This window comes from Diabrotica undecimpunctata, chromosome 3 (genome assembly GCF_040954645.1).
Source record: "Diabrotica undecimpunctata isolate CICGRU chromosome 3, icDiaUnde3, whole genome shotgun sequence".
NCBI classification, from domain to species: domain Eukaryota; kingdom Metazoa; phylum Arthropoda; class Insecta; order Coleoptera; family Chrysomelidae; genus Diabrotica; species Diabrotica undecimpunctata.
In genome coordinates, this window is record NC_092805.1 from 5,217,091 (window position 1) to 5,244,350 (window position 27,260).

Sequence of the window (27,260 nt, forward strand, 5' to 3'; positions counted from 1 at the left end):
ATATCTGTTAAGGCTCATTTTGCACATTCGTGGGTGTGGTATTGCACCGACGTAAATGTCATTATATCGTCTTCAGTTCAAGCTTGGAAATATTATTATGCTGCTGAGAAACTTAAACGCGAAAAAAAAGACTGAGTAACGAGACGCATTTAATTGTTATGGTTTTGGGAACTAGCGTAATTCTCTGATTTGATTTTGACTAGAAACTGGTTGGGAAGGAACTAGGAAGGTTACTTACGATGCCGTTGTGTATATCTCTAGTAATAATTTGTGTCCATCAGAAACGGAGCTCCCATTCAAACTTCGTTGACTTCAGTGTCGCAGCTGCCTTTACGTAAAACAATTAATAGGACTCAAGACAAAAAGAACAAGCTCAATGTCAGACATTTTCGAGCGTTGAGATTTGTTTGCCAAGCTCGGTTATTGTAAATTAACTCTAAATTAACTGTATGTACTCAATTGAAGATATATTTGTCCATAAAGAAATATGATTTTGTTGTAGTTATAAATTTGCGAAAAAGTTTTTTTTAAACTCTTTCCAATGGGAGTTTTCTTATTTAAATAAATGTTAATTGTTCCGTTTTATTGATTCGTTTTGTTAATGCTTAATTTTACCTGTTAATCCCATGTTGGGACTAAAGGGATGCGCGCTAGTGCTAGTATTACAAAAATTGGAATTGTTACAACTAATTATTCAAGAATATTTATTTTTAATATATTTGTCAATATCAGATACTCCTATATTATAATAAATTCTCCAAATAAAAGAAGAAAGTCCTCAAGAATGCGACCCTGCGCTTGTCGAGTGCCATTGTTAGGACGAAAACTTCGATGGTCGACTCTCAGAAAGTAATTTACGTGAAGATGGTATTTTTTCACAATGCAACGACAAAAAGTTATTTGAATCACCGGAAGCCGGTTTAAAAAGTAATTAACTAGTGTTAAATAATTATATTTTATAGATACGAAAATGTGTGATGAAGGTGTGCCTAGCCTAGACTTACAGGAAATTTTTAAACTTGACCTCTTTTCTTTGTTTGTGTTAAATTATTGTTAATTAGAAGTATGACTTGGCAAATCAAGAAAATGGCCTTTGTTATTGCTAATATTCAAATTTGCATATTTTTAAATAATGCTAAAAGTAAAGGAAATGAGAAATGATATATATATATATATATATATATATATATATATATATATATATATATATATATATATATATATATATATATATATATATATATTCACTAAGATAGTCCAGGGTTCTCTGCCAACAGTTGGAAAAAAAAAGCAAGGATATCAGATACTTCATCCTTTTATTGACAGCAATATTATGATGGAAGTGAAGAAAATAGCTTTGTAAAAGTTTTGTAAAAGTTAAAATAAATTTTAAAGAACAGACATGTTAAAAAATCTTTAGTGTAAGTAACAAAGCAAAAAACTTATATCCAATCTGGATGAACAAAGTTCCAAAGGTAGCACAGATTTTTATGAAGTAATATCTCTGTCAGTCCATCAGTCAGTCCGTCAGAAGATCATTGTTTTCATTAGAAAAACTGAAACTTGTACTTTAAGATACAATTAAAAAACCGACATTTTTAACTAGATTACTGACGTTAATATGAGCACTAAGTCAACAAATTTAAAAATTAGCGTTAATATTATTCTGCCCACATCCCAAAAGTGTTCATACCCACTTCATATCATCCTGTCTAGAAATATGACGATTTTAATTCGAAAAATTGAGCGTAAAGTTTTTTTATTAATCATTCAAATATTATCCAGCAGACGGAGAATCGTCTACAATCTACTCATCAACAAATCGTATCTAAACACTGACGGAGACGACAGGGTGCATTATTGAATTATAAAGTTTCAATCCATGATCAACATTTTAGGAAAAAAAGTAAAAATCCGGTGATAACAAAAGGTGATAATTTAGTAGAACTGAAGGCCACAACACTAAAATTAACAACCAAAGTACTAACAAATAAATTAACACTAGCAGAAGAACAACAAGGTTTTAGGTCGGGAAGATCATGCACCGACGCTATATTTATAATGAGGCAAATACAAGAAAAATCATTAGAATACAACAAACCGGCATATCTATATTTCGTGGACCTTAAGAAGGCATTTGACCGATACCTCCAGGAATAATCAAAACGATCGAAAATATCTACCAAAACAACACAATAAAAGTAAAAGTAGAAGAACTAACTGACCCTATTGAAGTTGGTAATGGGATAAGATAGGAAGATTCCCTGAGTCCTCTATTGGACCTGATTATGGATGAAATAATAAAAAAAATAAGAAAAAAAACGATACCAAATGGGAGAAAAACAACTTAAAATAATGTGCTATGTAGATGACGCAATATTACTCTTTTAGAGTGAAGATGATTTGCAACGTATGCTGCACCAATTTAATATAACCACCAGAAAATTTAACATGTTAATTTCATGATGGAGTTTAAATATCTAGACATCACATTATCTAGCTACGGAAAGCTCGAAACGGAAGTGAAAGATCAAGAGAATAGAGTAAACAGAGCCGCATATTGACGGAATGAAACAAAGAGATAAAAATATTGGAAAAGAAATGAAAGGCAGAATTTACAAAACAGTCATCAGACCAATAATGATATACGCGGCAGACACAAGACCTGACACAAAGAGGACAAAAGGATATTAGAAAAAACAGAGATAAAAACACTTAGAAAAATTGTTAATAAAACACTATGGGACAGAGCTGGAAATACAGATATACTACGTAGATGCAAAGTAGAGGCCATCAAGGGCTGGGTAAGAAATAAAAGAGTAGAATGGAACGCTCGCACAAGAAAAACACAACAAAAAGAGATGTAAACAAACTAAATGAAGAAATAGTAGATACATTAATGCAAGCCCAAGAAAAATTCTGCCTCAAATATGAAAAAAAAGATGTAACAGTAGGCGGTATCGTAGACTAGGATGAAGCTTTATTGTTTTCTGTATTTTTAAAATTCAATAAAGTAATTTTAATATTTATTTATTATTTAGATTTTAAACAAGTTATATTATATTAACATAATTAAATAAATTGTTATGTTTGCTGTTGTTATTATTATAATAAAGCCAGTTGCAAATACCAGCCTCATAAAAAACTTTGTTCGTCGGTTGTTTTGTCTTTTGCAGATGTGCTTCATTCACGCTGGCTAAAAACGAGATTCCACCTTTTTTTTGATAACTTCTTCTCGTCCATGCATCTACTTAATGAGTTAAAAACTAGGAGTCTTTTCGGTACAGGTAAAATAAGGGACAATAGACTACTAAAATGCCCTAAATATGATAAAGCAATACAATTCTTTTATGGATGGCGTAGACCGCTGTGACCAAAACATTAGTCTTTACCGTATCTCTATAAGAGGGAAAAAATGGTACTTTCCGCTAATAGTACATGGAATTGACTTGGCTATTCCAAACGCGTGACAATTGGACCGAAAAGATGGAGGAAGCCTTGATCAGCTTGAATTTAGAAGGCAAATAGGTTGCAGCCTTCTGGAAACCTACAAAAAAGATACCAAACGCGGCCCAACAAGACGAAATTCCAACACGGTCTTACATTTAAGATATGATGGTATGATCCATTTAATTGTTTATCAATAAAAACAATCTCGTTGCCGACTTTGCAAGAAAAAGGTTCAATTTTTGTACGAAAAATGTAAAATACCATTACACACTAAACAATGTTTTAAGGATTTCCATACCTTGTAATTATGTTTTTATTAATAAAGTTTTACTTTCAACTATATACTGCTTCTTACTACTGTCCTTTTAAAAGAACATGACATATTTTGACAGCTATTGCAAAAATTATTATTTTAGTATTTTTTGTTGTTAAATAAGACACATTTCCTTATATTTCCTTTAAGTAAAGATAAATTAAAAAAAAATAGTTTCAGTAATATGTGTGTTAATATCCGTAATAACCAGAAAACAGCCAGAATTGGCAGCGTTAACGTTAGAAAATTAAATTTATTATATTTTAGTATGTTTACCCTTTAAAAATGATATACAGTGCGACCGAGTCTTTCGGTGCTATCAATAATTTAGTTTTAACTACTGTGGAAATTGTAAAATTAATACCGAAGAAAAAGAAATTGTCTTTGGGTTTGTGCAGCATCATTGTACTTTTAGGAATTTTAGACCACCCGCATTATGAGAAATTCATAATCCTAAAGTTGATTTGTGGTTTTCATTAATTGCCGTTTATTAATTTTTAAATTATTATTACTCTGCTAAATATTTCATCAAAGAAACTAGGAATAATGTATTATAATTAATAATTAAACTTTTAATAATCGCCATATCAAAATCTTCTTCTAACTGTCATCAATACGAAGTGGAACAGAGAAATTTATTTTTCCTTCTAAGCTACATTGTGTTAATACAATAGGTGAGTGATTTTATTGTGTTGAGTGGTTTGTAATCACTAACGTACGATTGTTTAGAAAAATGAGTTCCTGCAAAAAGGCATATATCTATACTTCCTATATTCCAGAGCTCATACAGCCAATACGAAAGATACAGAATGTAGGATTGGAGAGGAAATAGAAAAACAGAAATATCTAGAGTAGGCCTATGTTCAACAATGGACCCATTAGGTCTGATTATTGATTATGATGTTGATTTATAAGAATTGCCACCCTACAGCATGCTCGTCTGTTTTATGCGTAGTAGTTTAAAATCTTTTGAGACTTTCATTTTTTTCAGGACTACTTATAGCTCTTGCTGATAATGGAGCGTCCCATTCCATAATTCGTGGACTCTTTCTGTCTTTTGAGATGGTTTATCCAGAGTTGTTTATCCATCTTGTTCAGTGTATCAAGATTTGTGTTGCTTTAGTAGGACCGGCAGTTAATTGGCTGTGTGATATACCAGTTGTATAATTCATTTTGTTGTATAATGGACTCAGTCCAGCCAATGAGAAAGAACGATTTATCGAACAACTTCAACAACAAATGGATAAGAGAAAACCTAAACAAGAAATAATAATAGTGGGGGATCTAAATGGAAGAGTCGGAAGAAAAGACAATGACAGAACAGTTGGTCCATTTGGAGAAGACACAATTAACGACAACGGAGAAAGATTGGTAGAACTATGTGAAGTAAATGATTTGAAAATTATGAACGGATTTTACAAACACAAAAATATACATAAGTACACATGGACTCAAGAGACAAGAAAACTAAGATCCATTATTGACTACATTATCATGAACCACAAAAGCTCCATCAAAGTGAAAGACATCAGAGTGAAAAGAGGGGCAGAGTGTGAAACAGATCACAAACTTGTGGTGGCATGGATGGAATTCCCCTATATCTGGACAAAACAAAAACATACATCGATTGTTACAACGGGAACGACAATAAACAAAAAGAGGCTCAAATTACATCTATTGCAGGAAGAATCAATAAAAGATTTATACAAAAGAAGACTAGACCAAAAACTAGAAGAATTCAGATATGACACGTTAGATGAAATGCATGAACACATAAAAACCTGCCTGATTTCAGCGGCCTTAGAAGCTCTTGGAGAAGACGACCAAAGGAACACCCATCAGAATATCAAATTAAGGGAAGACACATTGAAATGCATAAAAGAAAAGAAAAAACTACACATAAAATACCTAAACACCAAAAAACAGGAAGACTTAGACCTATATAGAGCGAAAAACAGAGAGGTAAAGAAAAGAGTAACAAATGAAAAGAACGAACGATGGGAACAAGCATGCACAGACATAGAACGACATATCGGAGGAACGAGAAATTCAGAATCATGGCGAATATTAAAAGCACTTCAACGAAATAAGACAGAGAAAACCCAGATCGGCAAAATTAGTGAAAACGAGTGGCAAGAATACTACGTAGAACTACTTACAGAAAACCGTCCCCAATTTCAGGAAGAGAATATAGAACATGCAGGAAATGGGGCATACGACCAGATAGAAATAAGCCTGGCAGAAGTTAAGAGAGCAATCAAGACATTGAAGAACAAAAAAGCCAAAGGACCCGGAGGAATACCAAACGAACTAATTAAAAACGGAACGGAAAAGTTATTCCGCATGCTACATAGAATGTTCGAAAGAGGACTAAATGGAGAAGAAATACCTGCGGAATGGACACAAGCATACATCACATCCATACATAAGAAAGGAAACAGGAAAAAATGTGAAAACTATAGAGGAATTAGTATAATATCGTCGGTAGGTAGACTTTACGGGAAAATTATTAAAGAAAAACTAGAAACTGAAATAATAGGAAAAATTGGAGAAGACCAAGCAGGGTTCACAGTAGGAAAATCATGCCTAGATCATACGTACACATTAGAACAACTGATAGAGAAGAAAATGGCAAAAGGTAGACCGGTCCATCTGGCCTTTGTTGATCTAAAGAAAGCATATGACTCAATACCTAGAGTCAAATTATGGGAAGCAATGAATGATCTCGGAATCCGACAAACACTAATAAAAGCAGTTAAAGCACTATACAAAGAAAACAAAGTAGCTATTAAATGTGGAAATAAAGCCTACAATCCATTTAAGACGACAAAAGGACTTCTACAAGGCTGTGCTACGTCCCCTACTCTGTTTAAAATATTTTTGGAAAAGACACTCAAACCATGGAGGAGAAAGTGCGAAGGAATGGGCATACCAGTAAGAGACGAATACCTATACACCTTAAGTTTTGCCGACGATCAAATAGTCATCGCACAAGATGAAGAAGATCTCAGCTTTATGCTCAGAAAACTAGAAGAAGAATATAAAAACAACGGAATGGAAATAAACTTAGAGAAAACCGAATACCTAACAACAGAAAACAAGGATATGAGAAACCTAGAGATAGACGAGGGAAGACAAATAAATGGAACAGATAAATTCAAGTATTTAGGAACCATAATATCGAACCAGGGAACAACAGAAGAAGATATAAACAACAGACTGAGACAAACAAGAAACTGTATAAGACAACTAAACTCAGTGTTGTGGGATAAGAACATTACGATAAAGACAAAAAAGAGAATATATAACACCCTGACAAGAAGTATCCTGACATATGGGTCCGAAAACTGGACAATAAACAAGAGAAATAGAGGTAGAATAAGAGCAGTAGAAATGGAGTTCCTGAGGAGAAGCTGTAGACTTACAAAAAGAGACAGAATTGAAAACGCAGAGATTAAGCGGAGAATGGGAGTGCAATCAGACATAATCGACTATATAGAGGAGGAGACTATCCTGGTACGGCCACGTCAGAAGAGCGGACAGAGGACGCTGGATAAACAAAATCACAGAATGGAGCCCGATTGGAAGAAGAAAGAGAGGAAGACCCCGAAGGTCATTCAGAGATGAAATCGACGAGGCTATGGAGAAAAGAACCCTGCGAGATGGAGACTGGAATGACAGGGAAAATTGGAGAAAACGGTTGAGTGAAGGAAGACAGTGAAAACTGTGGAAATCCTTAGTAGTAGTAGTATAATTCATTTTGTTGTTGTATGTGTCATACTTCCTTCCATAATTATATCAAGCAAACCAGTTAGCCAACTGTTTCGTCTCTCTTAAAGCTGTAGTCACCTTACTTTCTTTTTTGAAGTGCTTGAACAACTTGCTTGTTTGATATTTTGGTGACTATTGATATTAGTATCTCTTTAACTGGTTTTCTGTCAAATTCTTCATTTAATAAACTGTTAACTTAACTTTTTCCATTTTTTTTGACATCTCTTTCTTTTTCGTGAATTAGTATTTCATTAATTTCATCTCGAATACATCTGAAAATAATAAAATACTATAGTTGAAGCCACAGTTAAAATGCAGTGTTGGTCTTATGGCGCGCAGCGATGCCGCTCATGTCGGCACAGTGGAAGGTGTGTGGTAGTTTGGCGATAGATTGAGAAATCAGGACCGCACACGCTTCGTTTCAAAAATCTTTACTCAATAATTTAACTGAGTTAAAGGAGATAATAAAAAACAAATTAATTCTATAAAAAATGTTTGTATACATGAAATATTTAATACCTTGCAAATACTTATATACATATCGCCCCCTTAGTACAACGAGTAGATAACTCGAAATTTATGCATTTTGAGTTATCCAGTTAAATCTGACCTATTTTTCATGCTCTTTTAATGCAACAACTAGATATATATTATACGAACATTGAAAACATTTAAAGAGGGGCCAAAAATGATAACTTCCAAAATGTACTTTTTATGACTATTAGTTGCCATAATAAGCCGCAACAAAAGTGTATTAAGCGAAAAAGTTATAGAACTGAAACGAGAAGCTGCTACGTTTGGTCTATATATAAATGAAAGCAAAACAAAATATATGGAGTGCACAAAATCGAATGAACATGAGAATCTGAAGGTAGACAACCATACCTACAAATATGCCTCCACTTTTCCCTACCTAGGCTCAATAATAAATGACAACAACAACATCAGTCAAGAAATACAAGCACGGATTCTTAGCGGTAATAAGTGCTTTTATGCGTACAAAGACTTAATGAAAAGTAAGTTACTGAATCGTGAGTCTAAGCTGAGAATCTACAAAACAGTAATTAGACCAGTGGTCACATATGGATGTGAAACGTGGACCCTCTCAACCACTGATGAAAATCAACTGAGAATATTTGAGCGCAAAATACTAAGGAAGATATTTGGACCAACCCAATGCAGCGATGGTTCGTGGAGAATTAAAATGAATCACGAGCTGGATGAACTAATGCAGAGCGCAGATATTGTCAGATTTGTAAAGTCACAAAGACTAAACTGGCTTGGTCACCTAGAAAGAATGCCAGATAATCGAGCTGTAAAAGTAGTCCAGAGATGGAAGCCCCAAGGAAACAGAACAAGAGGAAGGCCCCGTAAAAGATGGATAGACGACGTAGAGAGGGATCTTAAAACCATGAACATCAGGCAGTGGCGAAGGAAAGTATCCGACAGGGCAGAATGGAAGAACATTGTTAAGCAGGCCAAGACTCACAAAGGGTTGTAGCGCCATTAGAAGAAGAAGAAGAAGATGACTATTAGACATCTTTAGATATCTACTTGTAGCACTAACATTACTGAGTTACTCGCTGTCACCTTCTTAAATGCTATTAGTTATCTAGTTGTGTACTTGAAGCAACACGTGTATTTTTGTGCTGCTAAATACTTCCAACGAGGGTTTTAAAATAGTATTGATGCAAAAATGACGTCAAGGGGAATGAAGATATTGGAAATGCTTCGTAACCAATCCGAAAATGTTGAAGGTACGTCACAATTATTTTTAAATACAACTAAAATCAAATTTAATTTATAAAGTGAGGTTCTTCTTCTTTCTTTGCCCTATCCGTTTCGGACGTTGGCTATTAACAAGGCTATTTTGACTTTGTTTACAGCACCTCTGAACAGTTCGGTCGATGTTAGTCCGAACCATTGTCGCAGGTTATGCATCCATGAGTGTCGTCTTCTTCCCGGTCCCCTCCTACTGTCGATTCTTCCTTGGACTATTAACTGTAGCAGCCGGTACTTAGTATGCCTCATGACATGTCCGAAGTACTCAAGCTTCCGTTTCTTTACGGTGAAGATTATTTCTTTGCTTTTTCCTATTCTCTGCATTACTTCCACGTTAGTTATGTGGTCTGTCCAGTATATCCGAAGAATACGGCGATACATCCACAGCTCAAAGGATTCTAGTTTCTTCAGGGTGGCTTCTGTTGTGGTCCATGCCTCTGCTCCATAGAACAAGACCGGGAAGACATAACACTTGACCAGTCTTAATTTTAGTTCCATTGAGATTTTGCTTGTGAACCACTTTTTCATATTGTTGAACGCGTTTCGCGCTTTTTCAATTCGTGATCTTATTTCTGTTGACTGGTCCCATTTTGTGTTGACTGTGGTTCCAAGGTATGTGTATGTCTCCACTTGTTCTATTTTTCGGTTGTTTAATGTCAATTGCATCGGAGGTTGTTGTGTTCTGCTGATGAGCATGCATTTAGTTTTGGTTGTATTGAGTTCTAAACCATATTCTTGACTTGCTGTGTGTATGCTTTGCATGAGTCTTTGAAGCTCGTTGCAGTCATTTGCGATAATAACTGTGTCGTCAGCATATCTAATATTATTGATTACCTCTCCGTTTACTTTGATACCCTCCGAAACTTCTCCCAGTGCTTCTCTGAAGATTTGTTCAGAGTATATATTGAACAGGAGCGGCGAGAGGACGCATCCCTGTTGTACACCCTTTTCAATATCTATCTTCCCACTGTGTAAGTTGCCTATCTTTATCTCAGCACTTTGGTTCCAATAGAGACTGGTTATTATGCAAAGTGAGGTTATATAATTATATTTATGTACTTTGGGAACAAAGTATCCCTTTAGTCGCCGAAGTAGGCTCTCCCTAGCGAGTATCAAACATTTTTTGAAAGTCTCCCGTTTCCAGGAGACCAACGTCAAAGGCCTTATACTATGGAAATTTACGAAAATGGCATTGGTGTTATTGACATTTGAGTTGTGTTAACTTTATTTAAACTACTTTTGTTCATTTTTTATTCCAAATAATGTTTAATTTAGTAGGTGATTTGCGTTTAATTACCTGCGATTAAAAATGGATATCTTTTTTTTATGCCTAGATTTTCAGCAACAACTAGATATCTTAGGTTTTTAATCAAATTCTGTAGAGGCATAGAACTTAATTGTCTCCAAAATTAAAAAACTATAGTTCGATCTGCAACATATCTGTGTAGATAATAAACATTTTTGATTATTTACCAAGTGTAATTTTTTTGCGTTTTCAATCTTTAAAGTGGATTATCTTAATGAAATTGAAGAAGAACAAACCGAGGACCTCTTTGGATTGGAGCTTTATTATTGATCGTTGTGTCCCTCAATTTCTTTTTGACTGTAGCACCGACGTTAGTCCAAGACCCGTCGATATAAACAAGGCTTACATTATCCTTCTTCTTCAATGTTTTTATTTGTCTGAGGTACTTGTGTCTACAGGATATGATATCTTTTTCTCCATCATTATCGAATCTCGACCTCTTTTACCATATTCAAAACCCATGTCATTTATTATCTTACGAAATGTGCTTTTTAAAAAAGCTGGTAGGTCATCATCATCCTTCACTCTGAAGAGAAATATTTATATAAATTGAAAATTAATAAATATAAATAAGCTATCGACAATGAGTTTCTGATATATTTTACATTTTTTATAGTATTTGTCTTCATGTTATTGTTTAGTTCGACAATGTAACTCTCTTATTTATACATTGATGATTGAATCATGCTTTTGTTGAGACAAAAATGATGGATACTGGATTGTAATACATGTATGCGAAAAAAAAACATAAGTAAAGAAATAATTGCGGGGTAAAGAATTATTGGTACAACATACCTTGGTCTCCTTGTATAACTTTGTCGTATAAAAGGTAACCAAAAATAAACTAGACAAAATCTGGAACGATATATTTTTAGTCAAGAATACAACTAATTTTGAGTGGGTGCTCCGAATATTTGTTCATCTGAAAATTTCAAGGTAGACGGAGCAGTATAGTGTTCAAACACAACGATGTCGTTATCGCCAGATCTTAACAACGGTCCAGCCAAGTAGAGAGTCTGTTGAGGCCCGACGAAGAAATGTCTCCCAAGAACAAATCCATTAACTATAGTTATTCCTTTCTTCCATTCACGCATGTCTATATAGGTGTCACTAGGTTCGCCATCAATATGGAGGTTAAATTTGTACAACGCAGGATTATCTTCGCATTGTTGTACTGACTGCCAGTTGTACAAAGCTAGGTTGTAGTTCTTTTTAAATTCCAAAGGAATTATCTCCCAATTAGTAAGTTTGATGTTATTAATCGAAACATCTTCAGTTAAGCCTTTGAATGAATACACAGCCAAGGTGCTTCTTCCGAAATTTTCGACAACCAACTCAAGAGTGGCGCCTTGAATCGCTGTATTAGTAAGAGTAAGGGTTGAATCAGGTTTTCGCCAGAATCCAAAGCCATCTATATCAGCAGCACTTTTCGGGGTAGGTGAAATTAACTTTCCATTAATAAGTACCAAAACGGTATCTCTTACGTACCCAGAAATTTTGAGTACAGCGTTAGCTGGAATATCGACATTTGTTTTCCTATAGACAATATATCCAAAGCTTTGTCCGTTACCATTATTTATATCTAGTTTTTCCATGGGTAAAATATCTGTACTTTGCACTTTGGTTTGTACTTGATTTATTGCCTGAGAAAGCGGTAATTGTCCTACTGGTGTTATCTCGGGGTATGCTATGAGAGGTTTAAGATCAGGAAAATTTGGCAGACGAGTTTGGACCTTATTACGGGCGGCTATTACTTCCTTGATTAAGTCGTATTTTAATGTGGATGTGCCATGTTCGGTAATTGGTGAATCGTAGTCATAACTTGTGGTATCTGGTTGGTATCCAGAATTATCATTATCTTTGGACAATGTCGCTCCATTAGTAAAACCGTAACTGGTACTACCTAAAAATTAAATTCAAGATTTAGTGAAAACATCAGAAATATTGTCACGGTAGCCCCTGCTACGCCCCTAAGATCTAATCGATATAAATCTAAGCATAGAAGAACACTGAAACGAGTATAAAAAAACTATGCACATAGCAGCATTTTCAAATCTAACAAGGCCAGAAGAAACGAAGATTGGTTCGACAAATAATGTATATCTATTAGCCAACATCAAATGAACCATATAAGAGACTTACAACACAGAACGAGATTAACATGGAAGAATATAAAAAACTTCGACGAGAAGAAAAAAGAACGTATAGAAGGAAAAAAAAAGCAATACGAAAACGTTCTAAATGAGATTGTTAACCACTATAACAGAAAAGACTCGCGAAGATTCTACCAACAGATAAACAGCTGTAGCGAAAAATTCAAACCCAGAATAGTAGCCTGTAAAAATAGGATAGTTTTGCATTTATTGATATAGTTCAGGGAAACAAGCAAAAAAGCACCCTATTTGTGACTTTGACCCCGCCAGGCAAACGAATGTTGTTTTGAGTAGTATGGACCTCTATAACAAGAACCTTATGTTTCCTGCAGTCGATTTTTTCTTCTTCTTCATGTGCCTTGTCCGTTCCGAACGTTGGCAATCAACATGGCTATTCTGACTTTGTTTACGGCAGATCTGAATAGTTCAGCAGATGACAATCCGAACCATTGCCGCAAGTTTTGGAGCCACGAGTGTCTTCTCCTCCCTGGACCCCTTCTGCTGTCTATTTTCCCTTGAACGATCAGTTGTAGTACCCTATATTTATTATGTCTCATAACGTGACCCAAGTATTCCAACTTTCTTTTCTTTATACTTATTCCTACCTCTCTCTCTTTAACTATCCGGCGTAGTACCTCTTCGTTGGTCACATGCTCAGTCCAGGATATACGTAATATACGTCGGTAAGCCCACATTTCGAAGGCCTCTACTTTTTTCATCAATGTTGCGGTCATTGTCCACGCCTCCATTCCATATAACAAAACCGGGAATACATAACATTTCAGAAGTCGAATTTTGAGAGGTAGGGTGAGGCTTTTAGAGGTGAAAATTTGCTTCATGCTAGTGAACGATGCTCTTGTCTTTTCTACTCTTATACGTATTTCCTTCGCTTGATCCCAATTTGAGTTAACTGTTGTTCCCAAGTAGATGTACGAATCCACGTGTTCAGTTCTTTCATTGTCTAATATCAGTTGCTGTGGTGGTTGTTGGGTTTTGCTTACTAACATCCATTTGGTTTTTGTGATATTTAGTCTGAGTCCGTATTGTGCACTTGTTTTTTGTATCTTACTCATTAGACAACTCAGTTTCTCCATGCTACTTGCTAGAATCACAGTGTCATCAGCATACCTTATGTTATTAATTATTTCTCCATTTATCTTTATGCCTTCTGTGCTTTCCTCCAGCGCTGTCTTAAATACTTCTTCTGAGTATATATTAAAGACAATAGGAGACAAGATACAGCCCTGTCGTACCCCTTTCTTGATCTCAATTTTATTGGTCAATGTAGATCCTACTTTCACTTTAGCTGTTTGGCCCCAATAGAGACTCGCTATTGTTCGAATGTCTCTGTAGTCGACTCCGATCTTATGGAGAACTTCAATTATCTTTTCGTGCTTTACGTTATCGAATGCTTTTGCGTAGTCTATAAAGCATATGTACACGTCTTTGTTCATATCTCTGCAGCGCTGGATGAGTACCTGTAGACTAAAAAGTGCTTCTCTTGTCCCAAGAGAATTCCGAAACCCAAACTGCGAATCTCCAATGTTATCCTCGCATTTTTTTCTGTTGTAAATAACCTTGGTGTATGCCTTCGAAATGTGGTTAATTAGACTTATCATCCGATGTTGATCACAAGACTTTGCTTTTGGTTTTTTCGGTATGGCAACAAAAGTTGACTCTAGCCAGTCTTCAGGAAACTCCCCGCTGTTATAAATATTGTTAAAGAGTCTGACGAGTGAGTCTAGAAATTGACTGTTTGTTTCGCACAGCATTTTCAATACTTCCCCGTATACGTTATCGTTGCCTGGTCTTTTGATATTTTTAAGACCCTTTATAGCATTCTCCACTTCTGATTTTAGAATAGAAGGGCCAGTATCATCATTGCTCAGTGTATACCCACTAGGACGGTCATCATTAAATTGTTGTTCCACATAAGTTTCCCAGATTCTAACTATTTTGTCGGGGTCTAGTTGTAGATTTCCATTATCATCGCATAGCCCTTTCGATAAAATATTGTAGCTTTTCTTTGTTGTGAGTTCCTTTATCTTCTTATGCATATTGTGATAGTCGTATACCTTTTCGCACTGTTCGATTTCTTCGCATCTCTCCGAGAACCATTTCTCTTTAGTTTTTCTTATCTCAGCTCTAATTCGTCTATGGGTTTCGCGGTATTTGGCAGTATCTTTAGTTTTATATATCCGTCTCTCTTCCATCATGTCAAGGATTTCTGCAGTTATCCAGTCTTTCTTTTTTCTCTTATCAGGTAGTAAAACTTAGTGCTTGAAGTCCTAATCTCTTCTTTAATTTCACTCCACTTTTCCAGCGGTTCATTGGTATTTTTAAGGATTTTTGATATTTCGGTATTTAAATTCTCCTGCATCTGTTGTTTAATATTATTGTTGGAAAGCTTCCTAATATCTAGCGTTTCGAGCCTGTTCTTTACATTTGGCTTTTTTAACTTTACTTCAAACTTACATACCACCGGATTGTGGTCTGATGCTACGTCCGCACCCGGGTAAGTTTTTACGGCTTTGATGGAGTTTCTAAACCTGATTGGTGCAGCGATATAATCTATTTGATTTCTGATTATTTTACCAGGTGAGTCTGCCGGTGATTTCCAGGTATAGAGTCTACGGTGCGGGAGCTTAAAGAGAGTGTTAGTAAGTACTAGGTTGTGTTCTTGGCAAAATTGAACTAGACGATCTCCTCTTTCGTTTCTTTCACCAAGTCCGAAATTTCCCACTACCTTTCCTGTTTTGCCTCGTCCTACTTTCGCGTTGAAATCTCCCATTATAAGTGTTATTTCATTCTTTTTGGTTGCCTTAATTAAGATTTCTAGTTGTTCGTAGAAGCCTTCCAGTCGATTTTTTGGATTTAGTTATTAACAAGTCGAAAGTCGAAAAACGGTCTATATTCTATATTCATTATTTTCGAAATTCTTTACAATATAGGACCTGGGACTCTCATGTTTATTATAATTTCTGCAGGCACCCAGACCCTGTCTTTCTCAAGCATTACACTTTGTCTCTTATAAAACCCATCTCTTTCCTTCGCCTGTCTATCATAATAATGCTTCCTCTCTACCCTTTTTTCCTTATTTCATTTCTTTCCACTGTAGGCTTGTCTTCTAAAATTTTACTGCATACTGGTAATGTTGTTCTTAAGAGTCTATTAAATAACAATTCTGAAGGAGAAATATTTAGTCCTGATAACGGCGAGGTCCTATATTCTAAGAGTGCTAGCTGCACATCATTACCAGAGTCATTACATTTTTTTAATATGCCTTTACAGATTCCTACAGTACGTTCGGCAAGTCCATTTGACCTTGGATATAATGGACTAGATGTGATTAGGTTTATATTCCAACTTTCACAAAAAATTTTAAACTCACAACTGCCAAATGGCATATTGTCTGCAACAAGACCGCTAGGAATGCCATGAGTTAAGAACAGATTTCTGAGTTTTAGGTTGTTTTAGGTGTATGATATAGCTTAGGTTGGTTGGCAGCACTAGGTGTGAAGGCAGGGAGATCAGACATCAGCTGTCAATTGGTTGACTTTATTATTTTTACAATTTATATTATCTAATAATAAGATACTGTCTATATATGGTCTATCACCTACAGCTGTGTCATAACTATCATGTGTAACCTTATAGACTCTTTGATTAGTACTAGCAGACCTAGAGGCTACTCCTGCATTAGTTAAATTAGAAAACTTGCATCCTACCTGGAAATGATTTGGTTTATTACATTTTTTGCATATTTTGCCATAAGCTGGGCAGCTTCTTGGACCATGTCCGTCTCCCACATTTTAAACAATTGTAATCTTGATTGTTAGAGGTATTACTATTATCTGCACCTATGTTCCTTATAGCACAATTTTTAAAACTATTATTTCCTCTGCATCTTAAGCTATTAACTTCCATTTCTCTTCTAAGATCTTTCAATTGAAACTTTCTTGCTTCTGATGTTCTACAGTGAGTCTCGGCTTGGCTCAACGTCAAATTTGGAACTCTTAATAATCTCTCTTGCATTGTCTGGTCTCGAATGCTACTCACTACTCGAATCTTCTAGTACTCCAAAATTACATAGCTTTGCTAACATTTTAATGTCTGTCATGAACCTATCAAATTCTTCATCTTCACCTTGACTTCTGTTGAAGAACTTATATCTATCATATGTTTCGTTCCGAAGTGGCTTGCAATACTCCTCAAACGCCTGTATTACTGTATCGTAGTTTTTTCCCTCGTCACTAACAAACTTTAACGTTCTGAAAATGTCTTGAGCATCTTCGCCAGCTGAATTCAAGAAAATTGCAATTTTAATTTCGTCATCTTTATTACACAGGCCAGTTGCCGTTAGATAAATAGAGAAACTATTAATGAACTTCTCATAATTTTGACTTGTGTGTTGATCGAACACGATGTTTTTTGGTGCCTTGGCAGACTCCATTTTATAGGTTCTTTACAACTGAATTCTAATTTAGTGTTCTTATAGACCTGACACCATGTATTATGTTTATTATGGTCATGTAATGACACACACATTAACTTTTATATTTTATTATGTCTCTTCACAACGTGTTCATCTTATAACCTATGTTCTACGAGGCATGTTTTTTAAGTAAGTACCGTTTTGCGATTTCGCCGCCGCAGCGCTACGGTCGGCGTTCCGCGCATGAGCGCTGGTTACCTACATTTCTTGTCTACGCACTGACGCCATTAGAGTCTGATTCTTCATTGTATACTTGTTTACTCCAGTGTTTAAGATGCCTCCAACAATCGTGAGTCACGCTGATTGTGAAGTACGGGCTGTTATACGATTTCTTAGTGCTAAAGGCGTAAAACCGATCAATATTCATCGTGAGATCGTTGAAGTTTACGGACAAAACATTATGAGTGATGGAATGGTAAGACAATGGGTGAGAGCATTTGAAGATGGCCGCACAAATGTGCATGATGAAGAACGGAGTGGTCGTCCTTCGGTCGTTAATAAAAATATGATGCAGAAAGTGGACGAAAAGGTGAGAGAAAACAGACGCTTTACAATTTCATCATTGTCCGACTGCTTTTCTCAGTATTCTCGTAGTGTTTTGTATCGCATTGTTACCGAGAACTTGAATTACCAGAAATTGTGTTCACGTTGGGTTCCAAAAATGTTGACGGATTTGCACCAAACTCAACGTTTAGGCAGTGCATTGACTTTCCTTGAGCGGTACCACAGTGAAGGTGAAGATTTTTTAGACCAAATTGTTACTGGTGACGAAACGTGGGTGGCCTACGTCACATCAGAATCGAAACAACAATCCATGGAATGGCGACATTCATCATCACCCAAAAGAGTGAAGTTTAAGCAAACAATTTCTGCCCGGAAAATCATGTGCACAGTTTTTTGGGACAGAAAAGGAGTATTGCTAGTGGAGTTTCTGCCTCGTAATGAGACAATCAATGCAGCGTCTTATTGTGAGACATTGAAAAATCGGCGTCGTGCAATCCAGAACCAGAACAAAAGACGTGGCAAGTTGAGTAAGGGTATCGTTTTGCTGCATGACAATGCCCGTCCACATGTGGCTAATCAGACCAAAGATCTCATCAAATAATTTAAATGGGAAACTCTAGATCATCCTCCATACAGCCCTGATCTGGCGCCCAGCGACTACCATTTATTCCAGCACTTGAAGAAACACCTGGGCGGTCAGCGTCTTCAAGACGATAACGAAGTCAAAACATTTGTGATGCAATGGTTAACAAGTCAGGCGGCAGAATTTTATCAGGAGGGTATTCAAAAACTGGTGCCACGTTAAGACAAGTGCCTCAATATTCACGGAAATTATGTAGAAAAGTAGATTAAGGTACAGGCTTTCATGTAAAAATAAAATTATTGCCATATCTTTGCACGTCTTTTTTTAATTCCAAAATGGTACTTACTTAAAAAACACGCCTCGTATATCCTAACCTAGTCAACCTGCTATAGCTGATGTCTGACCTCCCTGCCTTTACACCTAGTGCTGCCAACCAACCTAAGCTATATCATACAGTAATCGACTTAAACTGCAAATTCCAAAGGTGGGCTAACTGATATAGGAAGCGGCTCGTATCTTTTGATGTATGATTTTTAGAAATAACTTTAAAATGTGGCACATTAAGCTGATGCTCCGGAAATCATTGCAAGATGATAAAATTTGAATTTCGAAATTTGATGAATAAACGTTGACTTCAGCCATGATCTTGGTATTACTCCGTTTAAATATATGTCATTGAATATTTTTGTTAGTCATTAAGTACCGTCGGTATTAAATAGCTTTATGAATTCAGCATACGCATTGTCAGTTCCAGGGGCTTTGTCATCTTTTAGTAGTGATATTGCTTTTTCCACTTCATCTGATGTGATTGATAAGTGGTCATTACATAATATGTAATAGGTGTTGAGGACGGAGATTATTCGGACCTATGATCATCAAACAGTTCTTGTGTGTATTTGGTCCATATACAAATTTCTTGATTTTTATTTGTGAGGATGTTCCCCTGCTGATCTTGCAGTTTGCTAGCTGTGTTGGATTTTTGAAGACCAGCTGCTTCTTTACCTTCTTATGCATATTAAATGTATCGTGTTTTTGTTCCAACAACTATATCTCTTCACACTGTCTTTTTTACCAATTTTCTTTGGCCTTTCGTATTTCGGTTCTTATTTGTCTCTGAAAATGTTTGTACATGCTTTTGTTATTCTTTGATTTTCTTCTTTCTTCCATGAGCTGCAGTATATTGTCATTCATCCAACTTTTCCTCTTCTGTTTATTTTCTATTAGATGTTCTTCTCTGATCTTGTTAAAGTTTTCACATATATTCTGAAGTGATTCCTTTGAATAATATGATTGCTCCATTTTACTTAGCTTTTCTGAAAGAATCCCTGCGATTGTCTCCTTTGTTTCCTTATCTTTTATTCTTCTTATATCCATTGAGGACCACAGTTTGAAGCTTTGTGGACGATTTCGATTGTGAACGATGTCAAATTTGGTACACTAAAACTTTAAAGAACGTTCTTTCAAATGACGCTAATTAGACATCTTAATTATTATAAACAAAGCTGCTGTGAATTATTAAAAAAAGGGACTAACTTCGTCCCAAATTGTATTAGGACAATTTTTTCGTTTTTTAAATTTGTGAAAAATTGAAGCTTTCCAAATATGACAAGATAATTTTTCTGTAGGCAATGGTTAAAAAGTTATTCGAATTATTTATGAGAAAAAAAATCGACATTCGTTTGCAAAATGATTTTGCAATATTTAAAATTGTTTTCTTCATTTTTTTAATAATATTGTTATAATAAATCTTCTTCTTTCATGAGCTTCTCGTAGAATTACTATAACTTCATTATTTTCTGACTTATTTTGTTCAAAAAATTTTTATTTGGGATAAACAAATAAAATAACTTTTAAACTATTTAACCTATCACTTTGAAATTTTGAACATATTTTAGGCACTTCAAGTCTCAACATTTCATGTAATACGAAGGTTCTAAGCTTATTTTTAAAAAAGTTAATACCATTTATTAAAAAAAGAAAATTTCTGACTTATTTTGCAAGTTTCTAAGCAACAAATAGGAATAGAAACATTTAAAAAACGACATTTTGAAGGTTTTTATCCTCAAATTTGTTTCAAATGCTTCACTTTTTGCTGACAGATGAAAAAAGCAAAAGTTACGGTTTTTTGAATTTAATTTGTTAATAACTAATCAAGTCCAAAAAATCGACTGAAAAAAAATATAGGTCCTTTTTTAGAAGTCCATACTACTCAAAACAACTGTTGTTTGCTTGGCGGAGTCAGTGTCATGAGAAAAATCTTATTTCTCTAAACTAATAAGACACATATACGGAACAGATACAACTAGAGCATGGAGAAGAGTTTCCAGATACAAGGACGAATGGAAGATTGTTCTGTAGAAAGCTTTGTGTTATAACGAGTTGTGATGCCACTGATAATGATGATGTTTGCAAACTTTCATAACGAAAATAGCACTTACAGAAGAACAAACGGAAGATATAAATAATAAACTTACCAATAAACATGTACATGTTCACTGAGCCTGGATAATCTAAAATTCCTTCTAGCTGAGTTCTATATTCACTTGGTCTTTTATGACGGTGAGTCTCAGTCCAATGATCGAACCATCCAGTGTACGACTCCATCGCCATGTTAGGTTTGCCGTGTTGGAAAGTGTTAAGCAGATCAAACATCTCCTTTGGATCTCCGTTAAAGTTAGCAGTTTGTAAAACTCCCGGTATAGCACCGAACTTCCCATTTCGAGGAGGATCCGCCGTGTAAAGGAGCTCTATAATTCCATGTTCCAACATCATATTTTTTAAGGCAACCAAATAGGTCGTGTCGTTGAAATGTTTGCTCCCAAATTCATTCTCTACCTGTACTGCTATGATAGGACCCCCTTTCTGGAACTGAAGCAACGCCAGAATTGGTAATAACACGTTAAAGTAATTTCTGACATGATTCAGGAAATACTGGTCGGCTGATCTTCTCATATATTTTACCGTTTTGGTTAACCAGCTAGGAAGACCGCCAAAATCGAATTCGCTGTTTATGTATGGCCCAGCTCGAACCAAGGCAAACAAATCTTCCTCTTGGGCGGTTTTAAGAAATTCCTCCAAGTGAAGAAAATCTTGGAAATCTGTTCCACCATTACCAAAATCAAATACACCTAAAAATAAAGCAAAAAAACTATATAACAGCTGAGAGATTCTAGTATTATTCTAACATTTAAGATACATTTTCCATGTATTATGGATTTTATGAAAAAAATATACAGGGAGGTTTGTTACTAATACACTAAACTGAAATAGACGATTTTCGTCCTCTAAATATTACGATCGAAGGCGACTTTACTCCAGTCGTCAGAGATGAAAATAATACTGAACCTCCCAAAATCATAAGAACAATCTAAATTTTACTAAGAATGTCAATTTTGGGACCCAAAAGAAAAGATGCACAAAAGTTTACCACTCCTACTCACTTGCTTCACCCTCATATCCTCCTGAGATGTGATATCAAATTAAATGGACATTTACTTATATATTTTTTTAGCAAAATCTAAATCACACGGTCTATCGTAGATTACACACTAGTGAATCTGACAACAGCGCACCGTATTGCGGAAAACACATTTTAACTTAATTAACCTGTTAATCGCAAGTGACAGACATGGCGGGCAGTTGTGAAAAAACAATTCATGATAAGTAGCTAATTTTATTAGACTATTAACCTAAATGTTGTTTAGTCCAATAACATACGATATTATAAATATATTTATGTGATGTAGTTGTCTTAGAAACCCATTTTGAGTTTGTTTTTTTATCTAAAACAGGTATGTCCATTTTTATGGACGTCAGGTCCTTAGGCATACATAAAGTATTATGTATTATTATGCATGAAACTTCAATTAAAAGACGTTACCCACTTGCTGTATACAAGAGAGATACCTCTAGGAATAATAAAAACGATCGAAAATATCTAGAAAAACAACACAAAAAAAGTAAAAGTAAAAGAACTAACCGACCCTATTGAAGCTGGCAATAAGATAAAACAGGGAGATTCCCTGAGTCCTCTATTGTTCATCCTGATTATGGACGAAACAATAAAAAAAGTAAGAACTAAAAAAGGATATCAAATGGGAGAAAAACAACTTAAAATAATCTGCTATGCAGTTGACACAATACTATTCTCTCAAAGTGAAGATGATTTACAAAGTATGCTGCAGCTATTTAATATAACCGCCAGAAAATTTAACATGTTAATTTCCCCAAAAAAGACAAAATTCATGGTTACAACAGCAAATTTACTAAGATGTAAATTGGAGTTGGAAGGTCAGATAATAGAACAAGTGATGGAGTTTAAATATCTAGGCATCACATTATCTAGATACGGAAAGCTCGAAACAGAAGTGAAAGATCAAGTGAATAGAGTAAACAGAGCCGCAGACTGCCTAAATGAAACAATATGGAGAAAATATCGGGAAAGAAACGAAAGGCAGAATTTACAAAACAGTCATCAGACCAATAATGACATACGCGGCAGAAACAAGACCTAACACAGAGAGGACAAAAAGGATGTTAGAAACAGCAGAGATAAAAACACTTGATGGTATTGGTAAAATTGATGGTAAAATTGATGGTAAGACACTATGGGACAGATCTAGAAGTACAGATATACGACGTAGATGCAAGGTGGAGAACATCAAGAACTAAGTAAGAAATAGAAGAGTAGAATGGAAGGATCATATAAGCCGAATAACAACAAATAGACTAGTGAAGACGGCAAGAGACGATTCCCCAATTAGAAGACGATCAGTAGGAAGACCACGAAAATTATGGAACGACATCTTACTTGCCTGGAGGCACATTGAAAAACAGACAGAGTCATGTCTATATAAAAAGAAGAAGAAGAAGAAGACCTTTACTTCAGTACATATTAAACTAAAATATTTTTTTAACTGATACAATAATGAGATTCCAAATACCCAAAGCAGTTCATGTAACATTGGATAAGCTGATGAGTCGGTTAGGTCCTGGTTCTTCTGAGCAAGATGTAAGATCTGATGGAAAAATTAACATAGTCCAATGGTATGATATAAAATCAGTTATTCTAGCGTCAACTACACTGCAAATAAAGGGTACACGTAAACTCATCACCAATTACCATAAATACCCTCGTACATAGTACAAACTCATCACCGCCATAAAAGTAGGGTTTTCAAAATAGACCCTAAGAGATTGGTAAACTGATCACTGGCCTACCTGCAGCCTGGATCAGGTATAGACCATAAAATCCCAGCAAACGGCTAGTTTTTGGTAATTTCACAGAATAATCCAAATCCATCAAATAAGATGTCTTAAATGCAACTGCAATTTATTGGTTTTTGAAAAATGATGGTTATCAATAATTTCAAATTTCAATTGATTGCGAAAGACTCTAAAAAAATCGAATTGCCTTTTGTGGACTTGTGCGACGAAAGGGTGTAAGGCTAAATGTCATACAACTGGTGAGTAGAAATGTTATACCGTTTTTGTTTAGTTGTTTCGCACTGGTTTTCGCGAATCATCCTGATCAAACAGAAAAAAATCAGTGTAATTAAGTTCTTTAAGTTAACTGTATATGATGATGCTGTAGATTACCTTTTCTGATATTATATTTTGAGATTTCTAATTAAATTGTTAAAGTCACATTGTTATATATATATATATATATATATATATATATATATATATATATATATATATATATATATATATATATATATATAATGAACCAGAAGTATTTGCTGACAACGTAAGGAAGTAAACGTTAAATAGTGGGTTTGCAGCAATAAAAAATGAAACTTGTACTCTTTTAAATTTTTATTCCAAGCTTTCGGACATTGGTTATGTCCTTCATCAGGGAGCTACAAATGTGATGAATAAATTGTTGGCGTTGGTATAATTAATTAAAAAATTCACTACTTACAAACTTAATGAGGTTGTATCAACGAAGATGTATTATAATGTTGATAAAATTTATCATAGTCTTTCATCTTTTTTAATATATAAAACCTATTTTTATGTTTAAAAATTTTAAAAATTACTGTACATCCAAAAACACTTAATTATTCTAAATAAATACATGACATTATTCTGACAAAATTCTTTTAAATGTCAATTGATAAATTATTGTTTGTGTTATTATTGCATTTATCTAGTAGTAACAAATAGGAGAACATTTCATTTAGATGACCAATATCTGTTCTATGATTCATTGCATTATTATTTTGGCAAATGTAGGCCATTTCAAGAAAAAGTCTTTTGGTGATGTTACTTTCCTGTTCTACTACTTTGATGTTATTATAATCTATCTGATGTCCATTTTTAAATACATGTTCACCCAATTACATCCCACAAGTCAGATAATAGACTGCATCCTGAAAAAAGTTGTATACGCGGTTTGTCAAAAAAAAAAAAATGAATTGTGGATATTCTCAGGTCTTAATAAAATTCATGTTGTTTAACGAACCGGTAACGAAGTATAACAGGTAAGAGGCAATCTTTCGCATTAGAAAAGAGGCAAAAATCCCGGTGATGAGTTTACCTATCTGCGGTGATGAATTTACCAATCTCCAAAGGATGCCAGTGATCAGTTTACTATATCTCCGAGGGTCTAATAATTTTATGAGGGGCTATATAGTGATGAGTTCGTACACGTCCCAAATAAAACCTTTAGATGAATGTAAGCGATGGTCAAAAAAGGGCTCCCGATATGTTGAGATACCTAGACCAAACATTGTTAAAAAGTACAACGAATCCATGGGGAAAATAGATTTAATTGACAAGATGATCAGATAACACTGGTTACTAGAAACAGTTACAAGCTAGAACATCATCTTAAACGTCTACTAAGAGAAAGATAAAACATATTCCTGCAGTGGCATCCGAGTTAAAAAATTCTGTTAGATGTAATCTTCCAGGTTGTAAGGATAAAACAAAAGTTTATTGTGAATTATGTCACATATTTTTATGTTTAACGGGAAATAACAATTGCTTTAAATAATTTCATTTACAATAATTTTGTATTGATGCGATGCTGATGTCCTTTTGAATGGACATGTTTTTTTCACATTTAGCAAAAAAATAAAAATTTAGAAAAATTTACATGTGTTTTTATACTAAAAATCATACTACTTCTATTATTTAATAAAAAAAAAAAAGATCAGGTCAGGTCTCAGGAGGATATACCTTTGAGAACCTTCAAATATTTTTATAAGATTTTTACGCGAAATCAATGAATTTTTCCAGATAGACTGGTGTATAAATCATGTGATGAAGAAAAAGAAGGAATAATGAAACTATAATTTGTTTTACAAAAGTCATCGTATGGAAAACGTTAAGATTTTTTTCTATGAATAGCAAAATAACTTATTAAAAATTTATATATACCTTGTTGTGATTCATGCAAATTCCAAGGGACGTATGTCTCGACAGCGTTAAGCCCAGCTGCTCTCATTTTCCTCAGTCTGTCTCTCCAGTGTCCTCTCGGTACTCGAAAATAGTGGAAAGCCCCGCTATATATCGTAATATTTTTATTGTTGAGGGTGAAATATGGTTGTTTATCAGACAACCCCTCTGAAATACCATTTCCGGTATAATATTCGTATAATGTAGGTAGAGAGGTTTCTAATGCCATACTTAATAAATTAGATGTATTGTCTAATAAATATTATAACAAATTGCAATTAAAAACAAAACTGTTATATAGGTATATCAGATTTTTACATTTTAATAAAAATGAATTAATCTCGATAAGAAGGTTATCTGCTTTGCTATTTAAAACAAAACACTTGAAATATATCGAACCAGATAAAATTGGTATTTAAAAATTATAATTAAAACAATACATATTATTAACAGTGTCCCCCTGTGACAGGGTTAATTTTCAATATTGTAAAGATATTTCTAAGATTTTTTTTAATTGTTTAATAAAAATGTATTTATAAAATTAGTACGTTATAAAACAACAGTTCAAGCATATTTGGTTCATTCAAAAACACTTATAGTGTAGTGATAGCTATATAGTTATAGTACGATGACCGCTAGAATCCAGTATATTCGACCACGCGAATTTAATAAGAAGTTATCGCATATCAGCACCGAATATTCCGGAGCCTTACAACATCAATTGCGACTTACTAAAACAGCAAATTCATCAAATGGAATTATTATAAATAAAGCATTGTAAAACCTCCTTTTTTTAGTCTGACATTACTGTTATAATAATCTGTTATATTTGTATTTGACGTTTGAATAATATATTTTGAGTTGTAACTAAAATCTTTGCTAGTGCAAATAAAAGTTTATTTTGAGTGTTCGTGTTTTTGAAAAAGTGTTTTTCAAAAGAACATTCATAATTCACACTATTTGAAAAAGCACTCATACAATCCTTTATTCTCCTTTCGCCTTTGTAAGTACGTAAGTTTTCTTCTGGCTTGTTCCAGAAAGTTCTATCGCGCGAAAATACAAGGAGATTTCCATGTAAAAGGCAACTAGATACGTCATCTCTTTTATTGAGAAAATTGGGATGCTTTTCGATTTCAATGGCTTTTCGAATAATTTCCTAACTCAAGAGATACCTTCAAAAAACGTATCGATATCGTTATTATGGTTTGATGTTGAAAGGACTCTAAATTTTTCTTTGGTAAGCTATTTTTAGTATAGTATTTGTTTTCTTTTTTATATTCTCTACTTATTATATGTACTGTATATATTATATTACTGGGAGCGTTCCTTAAGATTTAAAATAATGCTACCGCAGAGACAAACCGCAGAATTTGCATGGCAAACAGATGTTATGTTGGGTTCAATCTTCTCTTTAAATCCACAATTATATCTAGAAATACAAAAATTAAATTCTCCAAAACAATAATACGCCCAGTACTAACATATGGTTCAGAGAC

The 27,260-nt window shown here is 34.5% G+C and overlaps 1 protein-coding gene across 1 annotated transcript; it reads right to left on the reverse strand.

Annotated features, from left to right (window-relative positions):
• Positions 1–11,473: 11,473 nt before the first annotated feature.
• Positions 11,474–26,083, reverse strand: LOC140436384 (beta-galactosidase-1-like protein 2). Its single transcript, XM_072525139.1, has 3 exons — positions 25,747–26,083; positions 20,832–21,485; positions 11,474–12,525 (listed from the first exon to the last, which is right to left on the reverse strand). Exons 1-3 carry the CDS (start codon positions 25,991–25,993, stop codon positions 11,510–11,512), a joined length of 1,917 nt encoding a protein of 638 aa, XP_072381240.1. The 5' UTR covers positions 25,994–26,083; the 3' UTR covers positions 11,474–11,509.
• Positions 26,084–27,260: the final 1,177 nt, after the last annotated feature.